The sequence below is a fragment of the Lepisosteus oculatus genome, chromosome 2 (assembly GCF_040954835.1).
Source record: "Lepisosteus oculatus isolate fLepOcu1 chromosome 2, fLepOcu1.hap2, whole genome shotgun sequence".
NCBI classification, from domain to species: Eukaryota; Metazoa; Chordata; class Actinopteri; order Semionotiformes; family Lepisosteidae; genus Lepisosteus; species Lepisosteus oculatus.
In genome coordinates, this window is record NC_090697.1 from 17,502,108 (window position 1) to 17,525,097 (window position 22,990).

Here is a 22,990-nt window from a genome sequence, read left to right on the forward strand (position 1 = left end):
AGCTCTTTTTTAACTGCAAGAGACTGCTCGCAAATACAAAATTATTCCACTATCATTATCAGTAATATCACATATTAAACAGTACTACACACTTTAAGTTAAAGTACTTCAGGACAGAGTGGCAACGTTCTCCCCATTATTTGTGCTTCTTTTAAGCTGTCCACAATAGTTGGGAAAGAACAGCTCAACATTGTTCCTGAACATTTTCTTGAGGGTGCTTGGTATCCTGTACAAAGGAGGTATAGGGTCTTTCTGAAAAGATGTGAAACTAAAATAAAAAAAATGAATTTTAAAAATGTTTCCAAAAGTAACAAGTAACAAATATACACTAAAGTTATTATATTAGTTTCTTTGGTTGGCATTTATATAAGGCAACCTACAAGGACTATATATATATGGATATATACTGTACAATTAGAGCACAGAGAAAAATGTAATACAATGTAGAAAACTAGACAATGAATAAATTAAATTAATATTAACAACTCGTACAATATTGTGACAAGACTATAGTTTTAGGATTATAAAATCTACTGATAATTATTTATTTCTGTCTAATAAGGCTACATTGTTTCTGTAGCCACACTAATCTCAGAATTTGATACTAATGATTTCAGAGATTAGTCTGTCCACAGGAACAATTTAAATAAAATTAGCAACCACAGAAATCTGGCAGAGAGGAAAAATAAGGAACATTTCATATAACAATATGGCACCAGACTAGGAACATGTTCTAAACAGAAAAATCTGTTTTAATGTAATCAAATAAGAACATCTGTATTTTTCTTGAACCTGAATTCAAGTTATTCTATGGAATAAAATGGTCACAGATCAATACCACTGAATTCCAATGCAACTTTTTAAACATATTTTTAACTGCTGACAATTATGAACTCCTCGACTGCATTCCAAAACAATACTTAATAGAGATTGTGGATGTTTTATTTTTAATTCTCCTGAAATATCTAACATGCCTTTATTGATTAAAAGTCTTCTCATTCAGATTTTCAGTCTGCTTTGTGTTTTGCTCATTTTATTATATTCTTCAGATTGCACTCTCTCTGCCTTAGCCACTATGATGTTGAAATTCACTGCCCATTGCCCTGTGTGGCACTGAACTGTGGGGTTCAATCCCAGACCAGGATTATACAAAATGGGACAATGGAGCAAATACCCCATTGCAGCCATGCACACAGAGCTCTGTGAAAATATTCTTTATATTGAAAGAAAAACACCAAACAATGTGTACAGGGCTGTATCAGGCTGATAACAATTAATACAATTATATTGAATTATATTGCACTACTGAAACACCAGAAATTAAAGTCCATCAAATTGCAGGACAAACCAAACAACACTACCTCATTCACAGGAACACAAGATAAACAAGAATGCTACCTTAAAACGACAATATTCAACTATCAAAGTATCTAATCATCGGAATTATAGAATCAGCTCATTAACACAGAAAAGGAAACTACATCATAGAACACAAATGAATGAAGTATTATTTAATAACGGCTTGAACTGTTTGTTATCACCATAAATCAGCAAAGGTATCTTACACGTAGTAAACTAGACTGAATACAGTATCTATTCCCTATGGAGGGCAGTAGAGAGTGCCGCGGCTCTGGGAACCCTGCTCCAGCTCCGGGCTCTGGGGCACTTCAGTAAAGTTTGCTCTAGCACTTCCTGATCCAACTCTGCAGCCAAAAAACCTGACCAGCTCTTAAAGCTGATACTAGGCTCTAAATCAACAGCTTGCCCAACCCCATTGACCAACACTAAGAGTAATCTGTAGAATGGAAAAATTCATGAGCAAGAAATCCCCCTAAGAATGGGGTGATTTAAAGGAATCAATCAAAACCCACCTGCATGTTTTGGGGAGGAAACCCCAGTGCTAAACTGGTACAACGCCAAGCCACCTGGTATGTCTAAATACTTGTATAACAGTTTAATTAATATCAACTAGGTATCCCAAAACACTTCACAATGTACTAGCTGAACATTCATCCATACATCCATCCATTTTCTAAAGCTTCCATGCAATGGGCGCAAGGTGGGGTACACCCTGGATGGGGTGCCAGTACATCACGTGGCACACACAGACACAAATACATACAGACACACCAGGGTCAATTTTCACAGAAGCCAATTAACTTACCAGCATGTCTTTGGACTGTGGAAAGGAACCAGAGAATCCGGAGGAAACCCACACAAACCAAGGGAAAACACACAAACTGCACACAGATAACATCCCAGGAACTGAACCCAGGGCCCCAACAATGCTAACTACTGCAGAACTGTGCTGCCCACTAGCTGAACAATTATCAGCATATCGGTTTGCATAACGCTTTAAAAAAATTGTAAGTAAATATACTGATGGAAAAAAGAACAGCGACACCTCCACACTCTGGTCCTTCTGTCTGCGTGGAACAGGCTGAAGAGTGATTCGTTCATGAAGAGGACCTGATTCCACTGCTGACTAGTCCATTGCAGCCTTGTCTGGCCCAAGCCAGTCAGGTGTGACGTCTAGGAGGTGTGAGCAGAGGGCATCTGACAGGTTGCCTTGCTCTAAGGCCAGCAGCATGGAGCCTCATTGTCCTGTCACTGATGTGGGCATCGTGTCTGCCGGCAGTTTCAGCAGAAGTACGGGTGGCAGATCTGAAATGATCTCTCAGATGGACCAGTCTGATGTGTCGGTCCTGCTCTGGTGTGGTCACTCGAGGGTGTCACGCCCTCTGCAGCCAGAGGGCGCTCCTTCTCTGTCCTGTCCCTAGTTTCCGGTCTGCTGTCCTTCCTGTCCCTCTCTTCCTTGGGCTATATATTTCCGGGTCTTGCACTCTGTCCTCGCTCAGCATTGATGTTCGGATGTCCTGAGACCCGCCTAGCACCAGGGCGCCCCACGTCCGCTCCCTGAGGGCATAGGTTTCTATACGGCATTCCTGAACTCTTTGCACAATGAGCCCGGGCCTTTTTCCCGTCTCGCCGCTACGCATATGGGTCTTCTTCTGCTCTCCTGCTCCCCACGGTTAGTCCCTTTGGACGTCCGTGACAGAGGGCAACCGGATCTTGGACGGTCATCTGTCCTGGCGGTCTGCTGAAACCTTCTCTGCAGTCGGGACACAGTGGAGTGGCTTACTCCATAGTGTCTGGCAAATGACATGCCTGCCTGCAGCATGCCAATGGATCTCTCCCTTGTATCTGGTGACATTTGAGGCATTATGGAATGCTTAGATAACTAAGTGTGGCCTTTTCTTGCAGTGACCTCAGCTTTGAATTAAGGTGAGTTTAAAGGTGACTGTCACACAAATGAAAGAGGACTAGTGGTGTAGATGTTCGGACCCTATGCGGTGCCAACAAGAATCAGGTCAGACTTCCAAGGGACGAGAGACGAAGTTCGAGGTCGGAGTAGCTAGGCTAGGTCGGGAGTCCAGAGGTCGAGGCAGCGAGGCAAACAAATCCAAGAGACGCGAGGCAGAGACGGAGTCGAGGTCGAAGGCAGAGCAGGGTGGGGAGTCCAGAGGTCGAGCCAGCGAGGTAAACAAATCCGAGAAATGTGAGGCAGAGACGGAGCCGAGGTCGGAGGCAGAGCGGGGTCGGTATCCAGTAAACAGTAATTGAAGGAAAGTGCACAAGAAAAAGGCAAAGACTAACTCAACAGTGAGCGTGGAGTGAATGGAGTTAAGGGGTTTATATGTGAAAGCGGGGAGTGCCATGCTCATTGCTAACAGCGGCGCCGGTGCGTACGCCAGGAGGTGCACGCGGGAGTATGATTCATGACAGTGACACAATCAGGAATCGTTTCACCTGGACGTCTTTCAGTAAAAGTGCACCTAATGAGCTTTCATGTGATTGGCAAGTTGCAATGCCTCACTGCTCAAGCTGTATTGCTGGTTAGAGGACTTAAAACAAATTGACAACTTTTTATGAAAGTACATTAGCTATAACTATAGTATTATTCCAGAAAATGTTGTACTGTATATGTTTGACAGGAATATTCTCGTTGATTATTAAATTAAGCAACTGCGATAATGGTGGAAGGGAAGGATTAGCTTGTAATCGAGCTAATACGGGTATATGCACCTCTACTAAATATGACTGAGCTGCAATACTGCAATCTGAACACAAAACAGTTATCACAAACAAAAGTGCTTTCAAGCTGCATTTATTTTAATGACAGAGAGTGCAGAACAAAACTCTACATTTGCAAGCTTCTTTTACAGAACAAAATTAAATATGTAAGAGCAATTACCCTTTCCTCTAATTTATAGCTTATTGAAAATAAATTTCCATTTCTTTTATTTTTTCTTCATTTTACCCAGCATCCCTGAGAAAGCTTAAAATAGATCCCAAATCATTTAGGCTTCATGCCCTGATTTCTTGTTAAATGCAGAATGCATCTTTTGCTGGTCTTTAGAACACTGTAGCCTGCCACTGTAGCTTTGTTTTTTAATATGTTAGTCTATCCTGGATTCTCTAACAATAATGTATTTCGGCTCAACTCTGCTGTGGAATGATGAACTTCCCTCTTCTGTTCCAACAGGAAAAAACTATGCACAGCATAATTACATTTTTTTGATCATTTAAATGAAAACTAGTTGCATTTTAAAGGAGATACCATCTAAAACTACAAGCAACATGATTTATAGAGAGGAAATAAATAATAATTAATAGGGGGAAACAATGCCTTGTTTTAGGTTTACAATATTAATTTTCTTTAAAAACACTTCCAATATATACTCGCAATATTTCAAAACTGTTAATACTGTAGTAAGAAAACAATTAACGACCGAAATGCTGGTTTCACGAGCTATGAAACCGTATCCTATTTTCCCCTTAAGGTATTCCTTATTCCCATAAGGTTTTCAAGGAATCTAACCCTTGTGAATACCAAGGTTTTACCGTACATAGAAAAAGTCTCCTGAAATAAGTTGTAAAGGAATTGTATTTTATTAAATTTCTTGTATGACCTATGTCAAGAGAATAACTTGCCATAGTTAAAAAAATAAATACCATGTGACTGCTGCCTATACTGGAATTTCCAAGTTTTTTAATGTTGTGTATTTACTTTTGACTAGAGATCACTAAGGTACTTCTGTACACAAAGGGCTGTGGCAGTCTTGAATACGTTACCAAGCCATTGTTGTCAAAACTTTTTAAACAATTATTAATTTGTTCAGCAGTTGCTTTTACCTAAAGATAAACATACAATACAGTATGTACCTATTTACACAATTTGGTATTTACCGAAACAATTTGAGTCAAGTAATCTGTTCAAGGTTAGAACAAAAGTACCCAACCGATGCTCTAAGCATAACATCTTCCACTTATGAGTCCAGAATCCTAAATTCTACTCCACACTTCTCCCATAGCTTCTTAAAAATAGCCAAATGAGAGCTTTTCAATAAATTAACAACTAAAAACCAAACTACAGTAGATTGGCTGAATGACCTCTTCTCCTTTATAAAGTGTTTTTTGTCCTTATGCTTTCTGTAACCATGTGTGCAAAGTGCCTATTTTCTGATTGCCACCCCTGATGAGGATTGTAAGTACTGCTCCCAGACACCGGAACCGATTGCTGCTGTGTTCTACAATGAGTGAGAGGCTCATTGCTATGGTCAAAGCAAGGTTATATTATCCATTAAGTCTCTACTGAGCTCCATGCTTTTTTGGGGAAATGATTTGCAGTACTGTTGCTTTAGTATTCAATACATCAGAGCCCTCTGGGGGAGTGTTGTCTGTTGGCACCAGTGACATTGGAAAATTACACAAATGTTCAAGTGCTGCTAGAAGACTCTGAAAAATATGAAACAACATAAACATAAGTCTATCCAAGACTTACAGATCCTGGGAAATGATCGTGACACGTTTAGCATTTAATGAGGCAATGGCAATAAAAGGTTACACAAATAGTATTTACTAATAGATATACACAAAGACGTTTGTTAGGCTACAGTTTCTTCCAGTTACGTTAAGGTAGAAAATGCAGTGTAATTAGTTGCTATCCTTCTGCTGCATTTTTGAATATATTTGAATAACCTCTAGAGTTGGATCTCAGGGTTCTTGTCTTATATATTTTTTTTAGATTTAAAAATAAGAAAGACTACAGATAAGTGTACCAGGAACACCCACCCCTTCCCTGGAAAGGGGCAAGTTTGAATCAGCAGTCACCCTTAACCTTCTTACTTATTTGTGGGGGCTGAGGGGAAACTAGAGTGTGTGGAGAAAATACAAACGAACACGTACTTGAAAGGACATAAAAACTACACAATGACAGGTGCCCCATCCTTCAATTTTACCCACGTCCCTGGACATATACCTCTGCCGCCCGGATTTGTCAGGAATCCACCCAGAGACAGACTGTACTGTATGTTCATAAACATCTTCATCCTAAAATTTCCAGTGATACAACTGTAACAGGGCTCAATGTCACTGAGCCTGTGAAAAAAGCACTGAACCCTGTTAATAATGTTAATTTTTGATTAACTGTCTCTGGGATCTTTCACAGATTATATTTAATTTGAATGGCGAAGGTGGATGTATCACTAATTAATCCTTCATATCAAATTTCTCATTGAATATATTAATTATACTTTTTTTATTTTACATTCACAGAGCAGACAGGCCCCTAGAAAAGTCAAGTGAAGCTGTTGCTGTTCATGATGGAGCAAACAACTGTGTTAGGCCAGCTGCAGCAAGGAGAGTAGTTTCTTTTCACCCCCACTAGGCACTGCCAGGGCTTCTATTGTTTGTATATAGGCTCACATAAGAATCACTGTTTGATTAATTGGTTAATTGGTGGAGCAATAAGAATCATAATTTGGACTGTTTGGTATATAAAGGGGCTCGGGTAGCTGGTTTTGAGTGGTTGTTGAGCAAATTTGTGTTGGTGTGAACTGATTATTATTTTTGTATTCTAGCAAAGGTATGCAAGCACAATCTCTTTGCTATTGTGAGTGTCATGTGCCCAGAATCATGTGCCACCTGTTTAGTGGGGGGCCTGGTGTGCCCCATTGTCATCTGGAAAATAAGAAGAATTAATTCAGCAGATTTCTCAGGTATCCTGCCTACATGATACCAAGATTAACAAAAATTGACAGTTTAACATGGTTTGGTAAAGAAAACTTAAGCTTTTTCACTTCAGCTTTGTTCAAGCACTGGAAACATCATCTGCATTATATCTTGCAGGGAATATTGGGGGGAAAATAGATTAGAAGACATTTATAATGCAAACATAATTACTTATAATTAATTTGAGCTAACAGAGCAATGGAGAGTATTACATTCAGCATCCTTCATATATCAAGGATACTAATCACACCCTCCAACTTTTCAATGATTTCCAATTTCAGGGTCCAGAATGCTACATTTTTACTATAGATATCACGTCTCTCCACACCATCATTCCCCACAATGATGGTCTTACAGCCCTCAAGCACATGCTAGACAAACGCACAGTGCTTGATCCACCCACCCACACTCTAGTGCGTCTTGCGGAATAGGTTCTCACACTCAGTGCATTCTCATTTAATAACCTTTAGCCATGGGCACCAGGATGGGACCCAGCTATGCCAATATTTTTGTAATAGACTAACACCAGAACTGAAACTGGAAAGGATATTTTTGGTGAATTCCATCTAGAAATGAAATCAGTACATGGTATATCTCATTGGATGATGGGAGTTTGGAACAAACTACCAAACCATGTTGTCAAAGTTGATAAATTGGCTTTTTTCACAACTGACAAATCACCTATCCACTAGACACCAAATGAGCTAGGTGGTCTAAATTACCTCTGCTTCTTATGCTCAACATACATGTACGTACAGTACAGGCATTTGATGTTCTGGGACTGAATGCAGGTTGATCCCCAATAGTCTAGAACCACTGGTTCATCCCTGGTTAACTGCATGGACATTGTCTTGAGTCTCCCATGAAAGTACAGGGTTCATAGTGGTTGATTAATAACCTTTGAAAATAACTGGTAATTGCAAGGCTCCAAGACATACTGTATACAGCAATTTACATGTACCATACAACAAGAAAAATACAAACAAAATACAAGGACAGGCTCAAGGAAGTATATCAATGCATCATTAAATCTCTAAAAACGTTTAGTTAGTTGGATGTTTAGACCACATACTGTACTTTGTGTGAAAATGTTTTTCTTTTTTGTAATGAAGGTTTGTGTCTCTTACTCTGTTTTGGTATTTCTTCCTTGACAAAAATCAGATGAGAAAATAAAGAAACAGATGTCTTTACGTCAGATATCCTGACCTTGGTTCACTTAACCCAGCATCAATATAAAGTCTGTATTGTGCTGGGATTTAAGTGTATCTAGAGACAGACATACTTGCCCAAGAAATAGGTATTTGATTTTCAGAAAGGTCAAATCCTAATCTCAACATCTTCTGTCTACCTACACATAAATATTATCCCTCCATTTTCTAACCCCTTTATCTAATTCAGGGTTGCGGGGAAGCCGGAGCCTATGCAGGCGAGCAAGAGGCTCAGAGATACACTCTATATACACTCCATATATACACTGTCTACACAAACACACACACTCATACTAGGACTCTTGTCCCAGATGCAAATTAACCTATTACTTTACCAGTATGTTTTTGGACTGTGAGTGAAAATCAGACCAACCTGCAAACTCCATGCAGATAGCACCCTAGGTCTTAAAACCTCAAGTGCTACACAGCATCAATGCTAAACACTGAACCCCCATGCCACCCTGTTTTAAAATCTCAGCACAAAATTTGTGAATGATGGAAATGGTGTTACCAGTGACAATAAAAAAATTCACCTAAAAATGCAGTATTCTAAGGTTTAGGGTAAAGGCATCGTTAATTGCCTTTAAAGCAAATGGTTAATTGTTTAAAGATACTAATGTTAATGAGAATTAAGTAATGGTTCCTACACAATAAAATAAGTATTTAATTTATCAATATTTCCTGAAATAATAAAAAAAGAATATTCAGGAAATATTCAAACCTACTAAGGTGTACCTGTTACAGGATATTTAAATATAAAGTTTACTCCAGCACATTAGGAAAAAATAAGGAATAGCTTTCTCCTGAGATCTTTAAAATGGATCCCTGATTAAATTAACATATAGTATTATGTTTTACGAGTGGAAGGACTCTAAGGAAAAATTAGACTGGAACCTCAAAAACAAAATCTATTTTACTATTAACGTCATTGTACACATTTAAGTAAAAAGAAACGTTTGGGTTTCAAAGAGAGTTAAAAACAAACAAAACAACTTTGGTTCACAAAAAACACTGTGAATATTGTAGTGAAGATATTACAGCTCTGATTATTTATTTATGCTGTAATTATTCCAGTCTGTAAGAAGTCTGTGAAAGGTTATACTGCAGGAAAATGTTCCTGTAAAATGAAGCATTCTAAAGAGAAAATGAGTCAATGATTTTGTTTCAAAATATACACTTGAATTATGAGTAAAATTGCTTTAGAAAATTTCCTTTTCAATTTAAATTCCCCAGCTCTTCCCCACTGACATTAAGAATTTCATAAAGAAAGTAATTACATTTGACTCACTAACCACACAAGTAATTGTGAGCTGCCTGTGTATGTGTTTACACTGTACAGTATTCAAAAGAGATGCATAAGAATTATTTTTGTACACATTTAAAATGAAATTAGAATAGTTATACACAGATGTATCATTTACAATTTATTACAGCAACCTCTAGATACATTATTAGCCAAAATCCCAAAACACTTAAATGTCCTAAAATGACTTAAATGTCAGCATTATTTAAAGGCAATTTATTGCCATGTAACATTTTTCATATAATCTGAAAGGTTTCAGGTTTCATTCTGATTTATTTTGTTTATTTTTGTTTGCTACAGTAACTGGATGTCTAAAACAAACCACACACAGCTGATTTGGTAAAACAAGATTATTCTACAACAAAGGTACAAACACTGAGTAGGACCCAAGAGAAAACTGAACTTTAATCATAATGCTATGAAATATGATCAACCCAAAAACGTGTGACCTAACTTTGCTCCACAGACACAGGGTGAAATGCTGCAATAAAAGAAAACATATATATATACAATTGATTTTGCAGGTAAGGTAAGTATAGTAAATATGGCTGCACATGCAGTACCTTGCAAATAATATTGCCTCATCAAACTCAATAACTGAACACATGTTAGTTTGTCTCATCAGATCTCTACAATTATTTGCATTCTGTATTATGTACAAATAGATACTCCCTATAAAACTGACTGGTGTATTTGTACTTGACTAGGGTATCATTTTAGTAGTCTCTAGGGTGGGAGTCCAGAATTGAATTTTGGATTTTAGGATGTTTGTATAAGGAGTTTTATTTGTTGATCTTAATTTATAGTGCATTACTATTTCTTTCCATTTAACTAATTGAGAGCTAACTCAATGCGAATGCTTTAATAATGCAAGTATTTCACAAGGACTGGCAGAATCACCTATTCTGAGCCTTTCAAATCAAAGGCTGGAATTGGATGATAAAAAATGACTGTGCTGGCACTTGAATCTTTCTTGAGATTTCTTACATTATATACTGTTCTTCCAAATACAAACAAATCTTGTAATTTCTGTGAGGTTGTTTGAAACAGTTAAACTGGCTTTCCATCTGCCCATTTTCTAACCACTTTATCTAATACAGGATCATGGGGATGCTGCTGCCTATCCCGAGCTCTGTGAAGTTGGCATCCCTACGAACAGCACAGACAATGAAACCAACCATATTTTGTTTGTACTCCATTTGTGCTGGTTTATGCTGTTGAAACCAGGTGCTTTTCTTTCTGTGATATAGTGCCTTATTTCTTTGGGAAAGTGACATCACATCACTTAATTGTTTGAAGAGGTGCCAACTTCATGCTCCTATCCTGGCAGGCAGTGGGTGCAAGACAGAATAGACCATGGACGGGACTCAGAACACACAAAGACACAGACAGAGTCATACAGTAAACACACACTCTCACACTAGGGTCAAATTTCCCAGAGGCCACTTAACCTATCAGTACTGTATGTCTTTGGACTGTGGAAGGAGACCAGACCTACCCAAGCACAGCCAAAGCTTAAAACTCCATGCGGAGGGTTCCTCAGGAACTGAAACCAAGCCCCAGAAATGCGAGGCAGCAATGCTAACCACTGTACCACAATGCTACTCCTAACGGCCATTCAACAGTTCTAATTTTACAACAAGAAATTTCTATATGTAATAATATAGGTGAAAGTATTATAATAATAATAATAATAATAATAATAATAATAATAATAATAATTGCTTGCACTTATATAGCACTTTTCTGGACACTCTGCTTTACAGGTAATGGGGACTCCCCTCCACCACCACCAATGTGCAGCATCCACCTGGATGATGCGACGGCAGCCACAGTGCGCCAGAACACTCACCACACATCAGCTATCAGTGGGGAGGAGAGCAGAGTAATGAAGCCAATTCATAGTTGGGGATTATTAGGAGGCCATTACTGGTAAGGGCCAATGGGAAATTTGGCCAGAACGCTGGGGTTACACCCCTACTCTTTTCGAGAAACACCCTGGGATTTTTAATGACCACAGAGAGACAGGACCTCGGTTTTACGTCTCATCCGAAGGACGGCACCTGTTTACAGTATAGTGTCCCCATCACTATACTGGGGCACTAGGACCCACATGGACCACAGGGTAAACACCCCCTGCGTCCAGAAGCAACATTAGTTTTTCCCCATAGGTCTCTTATCCAGGTACTGACCAGGCTCACACCTGCTTAGCTTCACAAGGTTGCCAGTTGTGAGTTGCAGGGTGATATGGCTGCTGGCTAAAAGTATGTGTGTAATATATGTGTAAGTTTTAGTGTAAATGAAAATGTATTTTCATAAATAATGGAACAAAAGAATAGAAAAGACAACACCCAATGTTAACCTTCAACAAAACATTATGAAACTAACATGTTATTTTCTTCATGCTCACCAAAACGTTAAATCACTTTTATTAATGACTCACTTTGCCAATAAAGCTTGTCTACTGCACAAAATCTCTTCTGTCACCTTTGCATATCAAAGCCATTCACCACTGTGAGGAGGTCCCAGGAGTACAACAAGCTGTGGATAAACTAAGCAACAGCCAAGTCCATCTTACCCTGGTAGTACTTGACCAGGTGCTGAGCCACACTTGGGAATCCCAGGCAAAGATAGCTAATGAGATAGCCTAGGATCAAAGCACTGATGTGTTGATTATTGGTCACTGGTTGAACCACTCAGAAGGATACTCAGTAAAAATGCTTTTGAAGAAAAAGAAAGCATGAGAAAAGAGTTAAAGACAAAAAACAATTCCTCAAAGGAAAGCAGTTTCCATTTTGCTTTGCTGAATACAATAATGCCAGATTATGATATGATATACACAGTATATTATGTAATGTACTTTACACACTAATGGCTTCACAGCAGGTGTGGTACATGATGCTCATTAATGTCAAATTAATTGCAGAACCCCTGCCTTTCTTCCTCTGTTAATGAAGTACTGTACACATTAGTGAACTTTTAAAGATGGCACTTTCTTGTTGACATGGACAATTTATAGTCCAATAGATTTTCACAGGCCAATATAAAGTTACAATACTTAAACATAATTTAACTGTATGTATTGTTCCTTATATTTGTAAAAGTAGTATTATACTCCATTGGGAAATTAACAAAAATGGCCAGGCATGGTGCATTTTCTAAGTACATGTAGCTTAGGGCTCAGTGGAATGAACAAATTACAGAAATGACATCACCCCTCTCTAAAACCTAGAAATTGTAAATCTGTACTGTGGCCAAAGACACTATCTTTAAGCGTGGGAGAGTTAACTACTGTACTGCCTTGATGATGGCGTTGATGCTTGGAGTTTTGAGGAACTGGGCTAGAATCCTGGCAGGGGGAGGGAGGGCTTCACTTTTCACACATGTACAGTACGGACAGAAAATTAGAAATATCATTCAGTGGGATTATTTGTTCAACCTATCCATATCTATCACCCCTTCTTAAATAGGTGAATAAAATGACAAACAACGAAAAGCCATGCCCTCAAGGGCCTTAATGCTTCATCATAATGTTTTTGTAAACATTTTATTGAAAAGAGAGTACTGAGTAGTTCCTAAAAATGACTACAAATAACTCTTTTGTATATTAGATTCTTATTCCGTACCTTATGACATCAATGGTGGTTACTGTGTTATATGAAATATCCCTTCTACAGTACATCCAGATTATTGATGTCAGTTCCATTCTCCACAGGTATTTTATTTGGGATAGTTTATTAAAGCAGTTTTTTATCAATCGTAAAATAAAACACCACAGTGCATCCAATACAAAATATACAAAAATGGAGGGTAGCTCACACAACAAATGATTACGATTCAAAAATAATTAAACTAACTGCAAAAAGGAGAAAAGGCATCTAACCAAGCTAGAATTATGAACTCATAAATTAGTCATACTTCTTTCGGAAAGAACGATTTTTGCAAATACATGTAATGTACACACAACCAAGTGTTGTTTAAGGTATCTCACCCAGCCTTTTAAAATAGATACCTTGGCAGTAGTTAAACCCACAAACAAAAGACATCATACTTGAAGACTGATACTGTAGTACCTTGGGAATCATCAGTGAGAAGGAACAGTCAAGGAGTCAGTAACACAGTCACCCCTGGACGCCCCATCGTATCAGCATGTAACTGTCCAACTACTTACATCTCAGCCTTTCTCGACAGCCTCATGAGACCGCTGGTTGAAGATCTTCCCTCATACATCAAAGACACCAACCACGCGCTCCAACTTTTCAATGATTTCCAATTTCAGGGTACCGAATGCCACATTTTTACCATGGACATCACATCTCTGTACACCGTCATTCCCCATAATGACGGCCTTACAGCACTCAAGCACACGCTGGACAAACGCACAGTGCTTGATCCACCCACCCACACCCTGGTACGCCTTGCAGAATTGGTCCTCACACTGAACGCATTCTCTTTCAATAATCTTTTTTACCAACAGGTCAGTGGAGTTGCCATGGGCACCAGAATGGGACCCAGCTATGCCAACATTTTTGTCGGCTGGGTAGAAGAACGCTTCTTCGCCTCCTACACTGGCTATGTCCCTGACCTCTACAAACGATATATTGATGATTGCGTCGGTGCCGCCACATGCTCCAACGATCAGCTCGAGTTCTTCCTGCACCATTTCACCAACTTCCACCCGTCCCTCAAATATACAGTTCACATATCTTCCACCACTCTTCCGTTTCTAGACATCCACTTGTCTATCAACTACCCCCGACTTTCCACTTCAGTTTATTACAAACCCACGGATTCACACAGCTACCTCCTGTACAGCTCATTTCACCCCAACCACACTAAAAACTCTCTTCCTTTTTCACAGTTCCTTAGGTTACGAAGACTATGCAGCGACGACATCGACTTCGAGAACCAAGCCCTCGAAATGTACTCATTTTTTATCAACAGAGGATATCCCAGCAGTGTGATTGACAGGGCCCTTGCCCGAGCCAAAAACACCCCCCGGACCATCAACCCGATCAGGAACTCCCGCCGTAACAACCGCATTCCCTTGGTGCTTCCTTACCACCCTAACACACTTCCTATCCCCAGGACCATTAACCAGAATTTTTCCATCCTACAGGATGATCCCTCCATCGGGGCCCTCTTTTCTGATCGCCCTATCATCTCATATCGCCGACCACCTAATCTGCGTAACCTCCTTGTTCACAGCTCCCTTGACCGCCCTCAACAACCATCCACACCAGGCACTTTCCCTTGCAACAGAGCTCGCTGTATCACCTGCAAGTACACAGCCACCACCACACTCATTCAAGGCCCCTCAGGACAATTCCGGATCACCCAGACAGCATCTTGTACCTCCAGCAACCTTATTTACTGTATCTCTTGCAGTAAATGCCCAGCCATCTACATTGGTGAAACAGGAAGGAGACTCGGAGACCGCTTCAGAGAACACGTCAGGGCTGTGAAGATTAAAGATCTCTCCAAGCCCATTGTTTCTCATTTCACCTCTGACGGCCACGACCACACTAATCTCTCCGTCTGTGTTCTCAAAGACGGTTTTCCGAACTCATACATCAGAAAGACCACCGAAACTAAAATTATTCTGCAGTTAGGATCACACATTCTCCCTTCCCTTAACGACAGATTACTGTTCTTTTAAATTTTCTCCATTCATTGGAAGTTTCATTTCACACCTCTCTGCACCCATTCTGACTTCACACCTCTTGATTGGCCTCTCTTTCTGTCCCCTGCTCCCGCCTCTCACTCCTCCTCCCTCCCAACCTTTGTTCTCCAGCTACTTTACCTTTGCCTACTGCCCTGTCTCTCTCACACCTGAAGAAGGCTCCACGGCCGAAACGTTGTGTTCTCTTTCTTCTTTTTTTCAGCATGGAATAAACCTATTACTTGTTCCTTTGCAGCCTACGCATGCTGACGCAGCTACCCACCTGAACTAGTAACACAGTCATACCACTCACATCAATGTTTATAGATATGTCTTGTGAAAACCAGTTGTTCCTGTGTACCCGAGAGGGTTAGGATCCATTTTTATCTAGAACCACCGGTAAGGTATTGTGTACCTCCTATGCAAACATTTCAAATGGACTAGGTGAAATGTAACATTTTTAAAAGAAGAAAAAGTACTGTTAAAGACACATCCCAGTCCATACTAATATCCCATTTATTTAAGTATGTAACACATTCAAAAGTATTTTACACATTTAATTGAGAGCAGATTCATTATACTGTAGACAAAAGAAGTCATGTGGAGATAAGATTAGACCCCTTGTGGTGATGTTAAATCAATTAGATCAGCCACTGTGTGGGTGGCTAAAGGAATGTCACATGTCTCCCATAGGTGTAAAAGGTTGTGCAGAGTCTGGGGTATATAAAAATAAGAAAACCCAGTGAGAATGATTCACTCCCTCATGAATCTTGCCCAGCCCGTAGACATAAAACATGTCACCAAGTGTACAATCAATTCTTGTAAACCAGGATGGATATGTAAAGTGCTGAGAATCCAATTAATCCAAACCAGTGAAAAGGGAAATGGTGGGGGATTCCTACTGTAAATGAGGGTGATTTTTCTTCAAATTCCCAATGGCTTTGCAATGACTGGAATCAAGAGGGCTACAATCCTGACCTTGGGTGCAGAGGATGAAAGACTCTGGATTCTAAGATTAGCTAGACAAATTTGCTTTAATTGTATTCAGCCTCACATGTGTATTCTCTTAACGATTCTGCTGAAAATTAGAGGAGTTCTTAATACCCAGGTAAATAAAAGCCAAAGATTGACTGTGCGTTTGATATTGCAAAAATAAATAAAAAATAGAGGCTTATTAGCACAAAGTCGGTGTTTGGGAGCTCTCAAAACCTATTTCTAACACCCACAATATTGAGAGCAGTAAGCAAGTGCTACTCTCCCATTAAGCTAATGTACCCACCTCCGCCATCTCATAGTGTCAGTAGTGTGCAATAGGTCTCATTCTGGGAATTCGAGAACCTGTAATGAGCTGTACACAGGACTAAACCCAAACCCTTCACCTTAAGGATTCCCAGATACAAATAACCAACTTACATAAAGTACAGTAACAGTTATTGAGTTACTGTTTTTTGACAGATTTGCAGCTATAGTAACTACAATTATTACATGTCTGGGGCATTATAAAAATCTCTAGGCTTACTGATCTTAACTCTTTAGTTCACGGTTTCCATTTTCCTTAGTAGATCATTTTATCTTCCACCATATTTAACAAATACCTTAAAAGAGGGAAAGTGTGACATTTTTACAGTTTGGGTATTGTTCAGAGCTCTTGGTTAACCCTACCTACAGTACCACTAAAAAACCATACCTAGCAAAGTTAAGGAAATAAACTTTAACTAATAGAATCAACAATGTATTTAACTAAATGTATCTGATTCATTTTAGAGTGCATTTCCTGTTTGTTTGGTTTTGAGCTCCATCAATTCTAACAAAAGAGCTGCTGGGCTCTAAAGCACATTTAACAGATATTGTTTGAACAAATGTAGTTAGTACTGTATATGTAGATCACATTGCTTCTGTAATGTTATTCCAAGAAGATGTAACTTAAGACGACTATACCGTACTGTATATGAATATATACGTAGTATTATAAATGTGATTACTTAATTGCCTAGATATGAGCTTTACTAAATTTTAAAAGTGCTGTTTTGTTTCTTGAGAGATAAATTTGAATCAATACTGCATCTTGCATCAGAAAACGTTTTCACACCCTACATACTGTACATCAAAAATAATATTTTAGAGTATCAACTAAAAAAAAAAACATATTTCTTTTCATAATATCAGTTATGAAAAACCTATCAAAGACTTCTTAAATCCGAAGCATTTGACATTTCGGTACTAAACAAATACAAGAACTGAAAGGCAGATTAAAACCAAACTGCTGGATAACATCGATTCATAATTTGATTTTGTGATTGGCTGTCAGCTACGGTAACAATTTTTGAAATTGTGATTTTCAATCGCAAGAAAAAAATACAGAAATGATTATGATACAGCAGTTTTAACTTTATATTTTTTTCTAGAAGTGAGTTCTCCTTATATTGCTGCTGCTGTGACGCCGTGCAGGTCGTGCGGAACGTGTTCTGTAAAACTAAATTTAAGATTAAACTGATTTTTTTCGACAGACTCTGAAAAGAAATGCGTCAACATCAGGTTTTAGTTCAACGTAAAAATGTAGTTAACTGTTACTGTATATTGAAGAAAAAAAACTGTTAAACAGTGACATTTCATCCATTTACTGTGTATTATCCTGCAACTTTAAGTCTTCTATGAAGCAAAACATTGACTCAAAGAATAAATTAGTCACTTACTTGCTTCCACCAAAAGGATGTTACAGCTAGAAAGCACCAGCGCAATACAGTTCACATAAATAGGGACTTGTGCCATGCCTTCCTTTATTTTATTTTTTCCTCTTGAAAAAAAAGTTCGCTTCCAGACAGAAATCCACTAGTTTTTCCAGTTAACTTATTGCGCTATTAACCATGGTAACCACGGCAGTTATATTAATGCGGTGAACATTGTGTATTTGATATATTTTGCAAATCGTTTCTTTTCCAGATCATCCGTGCATTTAATTTCGACAGAACCTGTTAGCAGGTTTCATAAGATTTGTTTGCAGTTCAGTGTCCCAAAGCTACTCTTCAATCAACTTCAAGTACGTTACAAATGAAATCATATTAACTTTTTCTTTAGGGGTCGTGGCGATAACATGGCTTTGGATCCAAACGTCGTCGTTATGGAAAGCAAGTGGAAATGCACAGAAAGTAATGGATGTCGACGTCACATCTGAAACATCTCGTTGCTTTTTCGAGTCTGAAACAAACGCACGTAGTCCCTTTTCTGCTTTCATGTCTGTGTGCCCTTGCCGATTTTCTTTATCATCCAAGCTGCGCGACTGCGGTACTCTTGTTCTTCACATCAGGTGTTGCACACTATGAGAGAGCACGGAGGCTGCCCCCCCTTGCAAGAATACGGTACATACTACTGCTCTGAATCGGATACTTGCACTGTTTGTAGGTCCATTTAAGTGTTACCTGCGAAAAGATGCTATCGTTTGATGACAGCAAAGGACAGCAGACATGCTTCATCACCATGGATAGCTCCTCTTGGTTGAAGCTCTGAAGATTAAGTTCGCCTTCTTCGCTCAATCAAGTCTACCTGCACGAGACTTGCGTGTTAAAAAAAACCCATTCTGCAGCACCGCTGGCGGCTCTCCAAGATTATACACAGGGCAGGACCTCCATGTTTTCAGTACTTGGCTTTTGGCACTTACAGTAGGTGAGCTATTTCCCCTGTTTACTGACGCTTAATTTCAGTACGAAACGACTGCGTGTTCCTCTTAGCAGGAAATCAATTATATATAAATATTTGATTCCGATTGGCCTGCGCTGGTTCTTTGTTTGAATTTCCTCTGAAAACGAGATGCATTCTTGCGCATGAAGTGTTTAAAAAAATCCACTCACCATTCAATTTCCCCCGAGTTTTGAAACATGCTTATAAATCCAAAGTTTACAGACTTACAAAGCGGAGATTTATCGCACAGGTATCCTCTTTTCTGCAACAGATCTCTGTATTTACCCGCTCTCGATGCAGTAGTCTTTTAAAATAATATTTACGACATCTGCTGTTTCAACACATGGGTCCTGTTAGATTCAATGACCGGTAAACTCTTTTTTAATGTGAGGGAATTTGGGTTTAGTGTTTGCTGGTCAGATTTAGCCGTGGTGATACTGTCCTTATGATACAGTATGTGCTCTAGGTACCGAGTTAGAAGATTTTGAAAATAAGATAACTTTCCTCCAGATGGTGCTAAGCGGCTTGTTGATAATTCTGCACAGCTTTGAATGTATTCGCATTTGTTAATAAAGACTCTTTCTTTAGACAAATGGATACCTAGAACAAATAATTCAATTCTCCACATCAAGCCGGTACATGTCTTGTTTAACTGGATGCTCCAATTTCTTCTCTCGGCTATAGAACAATAATTACAGCTGTCCTGTGATCTCACAAACAATTAGCATACGGCCTTCCTTATTTTTAAATTAACTGTGGTGACGCATTAGTTAATGATTGCCCGAGGGTGTACACACTCTGCTGGTGTCACCATACTGTAAGTCTAAACCTTAATAAAAGAAAAGGTTAAGACAGAAGCAAAGGCTGGTATTTTCTGTAAAAACATTTTGATAAACATCCGTGATTATTTGTGTACAGAGCATTCAAGTTGACTGCAAGATCGACTGCATGATGCTTCAGTGCTCAAGATCAGCACAAACAGAAGGAAATCAGTTATCAGCTCTATGAAATCTTAAGGAAACAGCTAAAATGTGTTTTCCTGATTACAGTACCACCACTGGAACCCTAAAACTAAATAAAAGCCCATGCACTGTACATACTATTAGTTTTTGCTACCCACAAAGTTCCACACTTAAAGTTTCTGTGACCACAAATAAATCCTGCTGAACAAATACCTAAATAAAAATATAAAGCTCTTTATATTACTCACCTAGGGGTATGGTTTAAGCAAGTGGGATGAATATTTTGAGAAAGTCCATCACGCAGAAGAAGATTGTCATCAGGGTGTGTTTGAAAATCTTTGGAAATCTTTACATACCTCTTTATGCAATTTGTGAAAAAGTATAATCAAAAGCATTCACCAAAGCCTTGCTAGATGGTCAGTTTGAAGGAAACAAAGAAAATAAAAAAAATGAAAGGGATATAAAGACAGTGTGTACTGAACTATTTTAAGTCTTGTTCTATGGAGTTATTGACCCTCTGTATTACATGCGATACCATCAGAATCATTTTATTAAATTGTTCTGACTTGGAGGGGCACAGAGCTTCAGCAAGGTTAACAGTGTTTGTACTTTCCATCTCGACTGCCTTACTAAGAAGGTTTGGAACAATGGATTTTGTTTGGTTGTATTTGTGTAGCGGGGTAGGTGTTTAGTTAACTTGTGGGAAGATGTAGAGGATCAAAAGGAGCCCTAATCTAAGTCTAAGTCTTAGGTAAATCTCTAATGAAGTAAACAGCAAAAGATAAGGATCAAAAATCAGATTGCATATGAACTTAAAATGAATCTAACCTGGTTGTATTTCATATATTGGGATAGGGATAATGAAGATGAATGAATGGTGAGGTCATGGTAAACGTTGTTATAATATTAATAGATGACTATGATTAGAAATATGGAGTATTGATGATTATAAAGTATGCTGTATTATAATGTTACTGCCACGTCTGAGGAATTTGGAGACATTTCGGATGATGAAAATAATCTGGACTTGCCAGTATCTAGAAAATCGGGATAATATAAATAAGATATGAGCAAATCTGCTGACAAAAGCAAAGATCTACAAAGGATGTTTTTTATCTTTGGCTATAGGGATGGCAGTAGTGTAATGAGCTATGTTATAGATGAGTGTTAGGCAATTTGTTACCATTGAATAACTTGTCCTTTTCAAACATGCTGTACAAAAAAATCAATGCAAAAGAAACAGATGAGTTGGCACTTTTAAAGGCACTGTACTGAGACATACTGTATTAATTATTAAGAGGCCATATACCTTCTTCTTAAACAGACTTTAGCTTAACATGACAGTTAATAGACTTGGCAATATTCAGTCTAAATATAAAATGGATATAAGTATGTCATTTAATGCTTCTCAAACATGAAATAGGTGGTGGGAACTAAAAGACGTATAGGTTAACCCTTTATTTTCTAAGAGATTGTATTTTTTTTTTCAAAAGAAACACACTTGGTTTACCTGTCTGAGCAGCCTGGCGGATACATTTCTCTTATGGTAGTAACCTACTGATCCTTTACAATTTTCGAGAGTCACTTCCAAACAATGGATGTTATGTGATAGGCCGAACAAGAAATATTTAAATAAAGGTGTAAGTGAAGCCAGAGCCAAAATACCTATAGTAGTCCTCAAAATGAGAATGATGTTCTGTCTGTAAGACAGAGGTGGCTGCAATAGCTCTTGTGAAGTGGACCATGTTCAGTTGCTAGATCCTAGTTGGTAGTGTGGAGTAGCTCATCTGGCTTCAGCACAGGTGTCAGGTTCATGTACCTATTGTCCATGTACAAACTGTGATATACCTGTACGATGTAAGGATGAGAAACACTGATCCAGAAACTCCAATATTTGGCTCGGGGATAATAGCGGCTGTTCAACCAGTATAACATTCAGAATTTCAAACCTCTAAATTTTGACATTGCAAATTCAAAGCAAAGCGTTTTATGTCAAAATGATGATGTTTTGAGTACTACAGTATCTGAATGACATTCCAAAACATACAGTAAGTGGCCCATCTATACACAGGTCTCAAGCAGATATTTCCTACAGGTCACTGACAATTTCTCAGATTTTGTTCAGACAGTCACTGGTTTGTGCAGTACTGAAGTGCCTTCACAAATGGAAAGAAGCAATCAAGTTAATAATTGAAAAGACATGTTATTCCTGAATCAAAACAGTAGACCTGTATTCCTTTAGTTACTTTTTAAAACCCATACGCAGAGCAGTAGCCAGGTAGGTGTACATTTCAGTTATTGTAGCATTTACCCACTTGTAAGACTTTAATTTTGCACTTTGTCTCACATTCCTTCCTAGATCATGAGCAAACTTATAAACCCCCTATTAATCTAAATACACAGGTTTCTAATCATTTTCACATCAATCAATATCATGTTTACACCAACAATATCTGTGTAAAAAGTTTTTTTTTAGGAAATCTCAATATTTACTTAGAAGTGTAACAAAATATCTATAGTATGTGTGCACTTGTGTGGCGTGAAGGACTGTTTGTATATTGTTGTTTCAAGTTGTTAGATGACATTAGCCTCAGAGGTCACAGCTTCAGGGAGCTGGTGTGTCAATGGGCTGCAGCTGTGAGCCATCTTATTTAAGCTGGCTGTCTAGACTCTCATGAGAAGAAATCCCTCTGTGAAAGAGAAACAGTCTTAGAAGGCTCTCCTGATCCTGCAGTAAGCAGCCTGCTGTATGTATTAGTGTTTTCTGGATTAGCAGCGTGCTACGCAGCCAAGTGTCGCTAGCTGTAGGTGCCACAGAGATGCAAAAAATGGTGTCACTATGAAATATGTACAGTAGGTCCACAGAGCCACACTATAGAGAGGTGCACAAAGGTACTGTATAGAGGGGAAGCAGTTGTGGGCAATGGAGGTGCAGGAGAGAGGTGTGCACAGAAGCACTAGTTACATGGAGATACTAAGATATGTGGAGGTACAGGATGCTGGGGGGTGGGGGGCCCAGTAGAGGCTGCAGTCCATTTCTGGAGTGTTGAGGGGGATGCGAGACCTGAGAGGACAAGTGTGTGGAATTACAGGTCCCACTTGCCAA

General features: G+C 38.8%; 1 protein-coding gene across 1 annotated transcript in view; it reads right to left on the bottom strand.

Annotated features, from left to right (window-relative positions):
• Positions 1-18,498, bottom strand: part of fndc4a (fibronectin type III domain containing 4a) — an 84,078-nt gene extending 65,580 nt beyond the window's left edge. Inside the window, exon 1 of the mRNA XM_015352170.2 lies at positions 17,941-18,498. Coding sequence (XP_015207656.1) covers positions 17,941-18,016 — 76 coding nt within the window. The 5' untranslated portion in view covers positions 18,017-18,498. The remainder of the gene's footprint in view (positions 1-17,940) is intronic.
• Between the last annotated feature and the right edge of the window lie 4,492 nt (positions 18,499-22,990).